We start from the raw sequence: 8086 nt of genomic DNA, 5'->3' as shown, positions 1-8086 counted from the left end.
CACCTAAGATGAAATTTGATTTTTAAAATTCTCATTCAAATTATTTGCTTCATTCAATTTCGCAATCAAGTCATCTCTTTTAAGTTTAACCTTTTTAAAATTAGCTTTTAATTTTGTAGAGCATTCAAGAGATTTCATACAAAAATTATAAAGCTTGCAATAGGCATCTTGAATATCATCATCATCATCATTCAACACAAGATCATGCAAATCAAAACAATCAAGAGTTTCCATGACAACGGGGGTCAAGGATCACACTCAAGAAATTAATCCAATCAGAGTGAACCTGCTCTAATACCACTTGATAGACCAAATATGTATTGACCCCTTGTGATGAATTAATTGATTAATTAGCCAAGTTTATTAATTAATCAAATTAACATGCAATGTACGTGGCAGCACAAACAAATCACCAACTAAAATAAAATGCAGCGAAAAATAAATTTGATAAGGTGATTTGTTTTCGAATGGGGAAAACCTCCAAGACAAAAACCCCACCTGGTGATTTTAAGGTCATCACTCCCGAGAATTCACTATTATTACAACAAGTGGTTACAAGTAAAAGAATCCTAGTACCTTATACCAACCTACAGTTGAACCTTACCTCAATACCCAATTGGACTTGTTCTGTAGTGACAATCTCTCCTTTTAATGCACGGTTCCTAGTACGTGACTAACTCCTTTGCACGAATCCCAGTATGTGACTCACTCACCAACTTGAAGAAGATTGTTGACTGCAAATTTCTTCACTTCATCAATAATGAAGATTAAGAAGCACTTGGGTACAAAACTCTAAGGCGCAAAGACACAGTAGTTTCTACAGAGAGGCACCAGTCACCTTTTTCATGTGTTATCCTTATATTCTCTTATGTGACGGCCTTTAAAATAAGCCTTATATATGTCTAGGATTGTGAGAAAAAAAACCCTACATATACATGTCAACATAGGCCAAAAATCAGATCTGGAAATCTGAATTTCGTAATTCTCGATAGATAGTATTTGTCGAGTAGCTGTCAAGATTCGGGCTTAGACAACTTTTTAAATCTCGATGGATACTAGCTGTTGAGTTAGCTGTCGAGCTTTAAAAACCAGCACTTTATTACTTGATTCTTGGACAGACTTGCATGGCTTTAACACTTGAACCTAAAACCTTGTTCCTTGAAGTATTAAATACATCCTAGATCTATCCAATTACAAGTAAAGTACGTTTTGTCAAAGGATTAGTCAATATATGATGACATATGTTCCTAACATGAATCACATATGTCTAAACACTCTTCATTTTTTTTTTAGCCGTTGTGAGAAAAAAGGAGGAAGTATTTTGTTCTTCCTTTGTTGCTTTCTCGGAAGGGGCTTTTAACTTCACCGGTGCAATTTTTGTGTCTTCATAAGGAAATTGAGGATGATGGGTTTTGTCAGTCTCTTTGTGTTGCCAAAATTTTTGAATCGGTACTGATCTCTTGAGGGTGGCATGTATTCAGAGATATCATTGCGCTCCGGTACTTGATTCGCCGCTGGAGCCCTGAAACACACTTTCTTTTTCTCTTGGGGCGAATCCACTGTCACCCTTGAAGATGTAGAGAGATTATTCTTACTACCAAGCATGGGGAGGTTGGATCCAATGGATTTAGAGTTGAATACAAAAGAGACCAAAATTGAAGGGAGACTTATAAGGCATTTGGGGGTCGTACGACATCGCCTACCGGTCAAAGGGCTAGGTTTTCTTCATGGTTCTTGCATTTAAGAAACTTAGTAGTCGTGCGGTCGGGAGGGCTGCATTCTTAGCAATGTGGTTGAGCAAGTGCATTTTCAATTGTAACCGTATTCAGTTCATCAAACCCTTCACTTTTCGTCTTGCCATAAAGCTTTCCCAAGGTATGTCCCTACCGCTAGGTGCTTTATTTTTGGGCTGCCTTTACTCAAAATTAGACCAACTTCATTATAATGAATTAGCTGGTTCTCCATACCATATTGTGGATTTTGGAGTAAACATAGTGATATTGCAAGCTTTTGCTTGGGAGTGTTCAAGAAGTTACCTTAATGTAGGGAAAAGTGTAAGTGACATCCATGAAACTAAAAGAGTGATTTTGATTGGAAATCCTGATGGTGAAGACATATTTTTTTTTTTTTTGGGTTTGAGCATGGCCTTCCTTTGTTGATGAAGTGGATGGCTTTGAAGGTATGGGGTTTGCCAGTGATTGGTTCACTAGATACTACCTCTGATTTCATTTGGAGGCCTGATGCCTATCATGCCGATGGTTTCTTTTCTCCATCCCCATTTCTGTGTGCTAGGCCTGAGTCTCAAATGTTTAATGTAGGGGATGGTAGCAAGGTTTTGAATTTTCTGCTCATTACTTCTCCATCGTTGATCCCTTGCCTTAATAGTTCAGGTTTTAGCCTTGTGAAATACAATCCTTATAGAGTGGCACGCCAATTCGGGCTTGACCAAGATGTGCCTGTAATTAATGATATGGAGTATGACATTCGAGAGGGAATGAGGCCTTTACTTCATGGTTCGGCCATGGAGTATTGGCGTGAGAGGGAGGAGGATGTGTTGATCCCAAGTAGGTGAAGGAAGGTCGTGTTACCCAAAATATGTGTACCTATTGGCGGAAGGTAATGAGCACCTTTGTTGACTTTGTTGCTAGCCGAAAATGTGAAAGGGTAATAATTGGCCCTACAAGGAATGATGTCCCTCCTAACCGGTGCTAAATTCCAAATACTCGGGTTGTTTGTTCATTGGTAGCCAAGCAGAAAATAAGTTTTACTGAATGGCACGGTGAACTCAAAATAGAGGAGCATAAGACACCAAGTAAGAGGACTCGAAATGAAACTCCTCCGACTGGAAGTGTTTATGGGAGGACAAAGTCTAAGAAAGAGTATGGTGTTGGCAGCAGTAAGAAAGATAAATCCAAGTCTTCGGTGATTGTGCTGCATGATTCTCTGGTTAGGGACACAAGTCTTGCTCTCACAACTCCAGCGGTAGAGGCTGTTAGGCCTTCATCAGTGTCAATTGTTGAAATTGTTCCTTTCTTGAGCCCAGATTTTAAGGTAAAGACATATAGGAGAAAAAGCACTGCTCATAAGGTGAAAACTGTTGGACCTGATGTTGGGAGCTCCTCCGGTGAGGTAAATACTTAACCATTAAACTCCTTTTTTTTTATACTAACACTTTTTTTTACGCTGTTAGTTGCCCTATCAGCCTAGTGACAGTGAGATGACCCAATCAGAAGAGCGTGGGGGTGACTTTACGGACACCACCGTGGATTCTGGTAACCTTCTACCACTCGTCTCCTTATCATCCTATGTTTCTGCTGCTGCTAATGGCATTTCTATCGCAGGTAAAGTTGTTGATTCCTCAATGGTGGGCAAGGAAACCATGGAAATTGGTGAGATTAGGGATGTTGATGACCATTTGCTGGCGCCTAGCATGGTTGTTGATGCTAGTGCAGCTGAAGGAGAGGTTGATGTGCCTCCGTTAGTCCTTGAGGAAGTTGCTGGAGGTGGTGCAGCTGGAAGGGGTGTTGCTGATCCTTTGCTGCTACATGAAGGAGTTGCTTGTGTTGGTGCGGTTGGAGAAGGTATTATTAATGAACCTACCATGCCCACCTTTGACCTTGATCCTTCTAAGAGCAGAAAAACCACAGGTACAACTTCTGTTGCCCACACTTCAATAATGTATAAAGATTTACCTTGAGTTTACCTCATAAAGAAAAAGCTTCCTTTTTGTTTCTTTGTCAAATAAATTAATTCCACCAATCTTGTTTGAAAGTTATGAAGGAAGAGTCATCGGGTGTTGCATTTCATAGGGTTAATGTTCAAGATTTCATGGAGATGTTTAATCAAGAAGGGGAGAACGACAAATCTACTGAGGATTTTTATACACTTTCCGGAGTCACAGTGAAATTCCAGCGGTTTGATGTTCCTGTTGAGGGTCTGCCACTGCTGGAGAAAATTCTATTAAAGCATCCGGGTTTTATGTTTAGATGCACATATGGTAATGCTATGAGGAAGGTGATGTTCCAATCCTTAGTTGCAGTTTTGCTTAACATGGAGCGCACACCTCTTAAGAGTCTCAACTTGCACAAAGTACTTGAGTGGAAGAATGTACTTAGTGAGTTACAATCCATGAAGTTTGTTGTTGAGTTCTTTCTTGATTGGCTCAAAACTACTGCTGCATCATGCATCATTCGCGATGGCGAGATAAAGTTGGTCGAGCTTGCGGTGAAAATTGCAGATTTAGAGAAAGAAATTGCAGCAAAGTCAACGGAACTATCTTCTTTGACATATCATAGGAATTCCATCATGCTGTCCTCCTCCACCAGCGGTGGCTCCTCCTTCACGGAAACCTTTGGCGAAGGCTTGTTGGATTAGGCTACTTATGCTTTAGTTTATATTACTAGTGTTTTGTGGGTAACTCTGTTGGGATGTAATATGTATCTAATTTGTTACTATATGTTTTAAGACTCTCTAGTTATAAAGACATTTTTTTTTTCATGTAATAGGAGGAAAAACTCTTCCAGTGGTAAGCGTTTTTACTATTTATGTATGTGAACTTGTTCAGCTATAGAAAAACTTAATTAGTTGTGACTTGTTCAGTTATAAGTGTTGTTATTATTTGCAAAAAGAAACTTAGTCAGTTATGAGTGTTGTCATTTTTTGTGCAAAAGGTCATTCAATTGTAGGTACCAATATTACATGTAAATAAAAAAAGGCTACTTAACTTTGGACATTGTTTGTAAAAAAAATTCATGCCTAAAAGAATTTTTTTTTTTGGGTATAAAAACGGTTGTTCATTGTCATTATTTCATGTATATATGTGTCTTTCCTAACTGTTAACATGAAGATATCGCATTGTTCATGGCAGAGGACATCTCCAGCTGTAGCCACTGTGTTCCTTTTTTTTTTTTCTGCAAAAACCATTTTTAAGCCAAAAAGAAAGGAAAAAAGAAGAAGATGTTTTGTGACAAAATAGTGTCTATTCATATATATATATATATACACACACACATGTATACAAACGTACGTATATGCATTATTATTATTATTATTATTTTTGCTATTTAGGTGTAAACATTGTACTTTTCATGGAAGAGGACACCTCCAACCGTAGCTACTGTGTTCCCCTTTTTTCTGCAAAAATCATTTTTTGAGCCAAAAGAAAGGGAAGAAAAAAAGTTTTGTGATTTCGAAAGAAATAAAATAGTGTCCATTCATCTACACATGTATACAAACATACGTATATGCATTATTATTATTATTATTATTATTATTTTGACTATTCATGTGCAAATATTGTACAATTCATGGAAGAGGACACCTCTAACCGTAGCTACTGTTTTTTTTTTTTTTTTTTTTTTTGCAAAAAACCATTTTTAACCTTAAATTTTTTTTTTTGGTTATTTCGGAAGAGAGAAAATAGAGTGTTCACTCATATATATATATATATATATATATATATATATATAGAACAACTATGATTAAAAAAAGAAAAAAAACTTAGTACTTTTCAAAAACATGCATGACTATGGCAAAGACAATGCTTACTTCTTTATTTAGTAGTAGTTGTGATCTTACAAAGGAGTGGCAAAAGACCACATAGTACAAGCATGGTAGATTAAGCATAATACAACTTAAGCCATTTGCCGTTAATAGGTTCCGCGAGGACTTCGCCATCCGCTGTAGCTAAACGATAATAACCACTATCATTGGCTTCCCTTACAAAGTATAGCCCCTCCCAACTTAGGGCAAATTTAGAGGGGGCAGAGAGGTTTCTTCTCACATGGTCCGTTGCCTTCAAAACCATTTGCCCATTAACAAAAGTTCTAGCCTTCATGACCTTGTAATAGGCATTGGCCATTTGTTGTTGGTACTGCTAGATACTGCTAAGGGCCAAATTCCTTGCTTCCTCTAAGGTTTCAAGGTCGGAGACCTTACATTTTGCATAGGTGGCTGCATTCATTTCAATTTCTTGACCATGAATCACCCTAGGGGTAGGAACTAATAGCTCGACCAGTGATATAGCCTTGGTGCCATACACAAGAGAAAATGGAGAAAAGCCAGTAGCGGTCTTTGCTGAACTTCAGTAGGCCCATAAGGTTTCCAACAAATGTTCACTCCATCCTCCCTCATATTCGTGGACCATCTTGCTGAGAATTCTCAATAATACCCGATTAGTTGCCTCTGCTTGGCCATTGCCTTGGGGATAGTAAGGAGTAGACTTTCTATGCTTGATATGCCGATGGTCAAGTAGTTTACAGACATCTTTGTTGACAAAGGGAGTACCATTATCGCTAATGATTTTATGGGGAATGCCAAATCTACAAATTATATGCTCACGGATGAAATTTGCAATTGCTGGACCAGTAGCTTTCTTCAAAGGGATTGCCTCAACCCATTTCGTGAAATACTCCGTAGCTAATAATATCCAAATGTAGCCATTTGATGGTGGATTGATTGGCCCTATCAAGTTTAGCCCCCCAATGTGGAATGGCCATGGTGTTGTCATGTTTTGGAGACTAGTGGGGTGAGTATGGATCAAGTTCCCATGGACTTGGCAAGTGTCACAAGTCTTCACATGCTTGGCTGTGTCTTGCTTCATGGTTGGCCAAAAATATCCAAGGTTGAGCAGCTGCTGGAGAAGTCGCTTCTTACCTTAATGGTCCCCACATTCACCCGCATGAACTTCTTGCATGACAGATTGTGCTTCGGGGGTCCCTAAACATCTTAAGGGCTTTCCATTGAATCCTCTTCTGAAAAGGAGGTCTCCTTCCATAAAGTGGCAAGTTGCCATCCTTTTTAATCGATATGCCTCATCTTGGTTGTCAGGCAAAATGCCTTCTATGAGATATTCAAGAAATGGGATTCCCAATCATTGGAGGTGAATATAGCATACGATTCTTCATAGTTGGGGATGTGTTGAAATTTTTCACACTGACTTTGGATGTTGGCAGCTTGCTTGTCCAAGTCTAGCCAATAATACCCTAACCGGTGGAGGCGCCTGTAGAGGCTTACTGTACTGCTGGAGCCGTATGATTTCTCATGGACTTCTCTTATTCACTTGCTAGACTTACTCAGGCCTAGGCACCTTGCTAAGACTCCTCCCGGAAATTTTCTGTATAACTCCCTACCACCAAAGTGTAATCTTTGAAGCATTTCAATTGCTCTTTTCTAGATGAAGATAATAGTGCTTCTTTGATGGGTGACCGCCAATCTGCTTGGTCTAGTGGTTGACCAAAAAACTCCTCTTTCAACACTTGTATGATTGGAACAGGTTTCTTTATGATTGTAAGTTCAGTAGTCGTGCCTTCAAAACTAATTTTAGCCCCCAAAATGGCTAAAGCATCAGCGAAACGGTTGTCAGACCTTTGAGAGTGTTGGATGTCAAAGTCTTCAAATGAATCTTCCAACATTTGAGCCATCGCTCTATATGGTGCCAACGATAGTTCTTTAAGTGCAAAATCTCCCTTAGCTTGACAAATAACTAGGTTCGAATCTCCAATCATCCTAAGGCATTTGATTCCTATTTCACGTGCTACCGCCAAACTCGTGAGGTATGCTTCATACTCAACCGTATTATTGGTACAAGAAAAGTCAAGTTTGAAAGACATGGCTACTGCTTCCCTTGTTTCTTTAATTGGAACAATTACAACTCCTTCTTCAGCAGCAGTGGAGGATCCATCAAATCTAAGAACCCATCTAACTCCTGCTGCCTCGACAGTTGAAACCTTTGGTAAATCTCCAGGAACTTCATCAGTAACATCCTAACTTTCTTCTCCTAGGAACCATGCTAGTAAGTCAGCTATAGCTTGCCCCTTTACAGTTGTAGGGGTGATAGGGATAATTTCAAATTCAGACAATTGCAAAAGCCATTGTGCTAGCCTTTCGAAAAGAATGGGACGCTGCAAAAGTGAGCGTATAGGGTGAGATTTCGTTATGAGGTAAACTGTATGAGCCAAAAAATAATGTCGTAGTTGTTGTGCAGCATATATGAGAGAGAGGCAAGCCTTTTCAACTCTTGAATGGGGAATTTCAGTATCCTTCAACATCCAACTGACATAGTAAATTGGCTGATCATCCCCCTTTT

General features: G+C 39.0%; 1 protein-coding gene across 1 annotated transcript; it reads right to left on the bottom strand.

Moving 5' to 3' along the window:
* Positions 1-7091: 7091 nt before the first annotated feature.
* LOC142624266 (uncharacterized) lies at positions 7092-7872 on the bottom strand. The gene is made up of 2 exons (XM_075797795.1): positions 7858-7872; positions 7092-7727 (listed from the first exon to the last, which is right to left on the bottom strand). Exons 1-2 carry the CDS (start codon positions 7870-7872, stop codon positions 7092-7094), a joined length of 651 nt encoding a protein of 216 aa, XP_075653910.1.
* Positions 7873-8086: the final 214 nt, after the last annotated feature.

Source organism: Castanea sativa, chromosome 1 (genome assembly GCF_040712315.1).
Source record: "Castanea sativa cultivar Marrone di Chiusa Pesio chromosome 1, ASM4071231v1".
Taxonomy (NCBI): domain Eukaryota; kingdom Viridiplantae; phylum Streptophyta; class Magnoliopsida; order Fagales; family Fagaceae; genus Castanea; species Castanea sativa.
The sequence above is the reverse complement of the archived record's forward strand: the minus strand, read 5'-3'. Positions and strand labels throughout refer to the sequence as shown.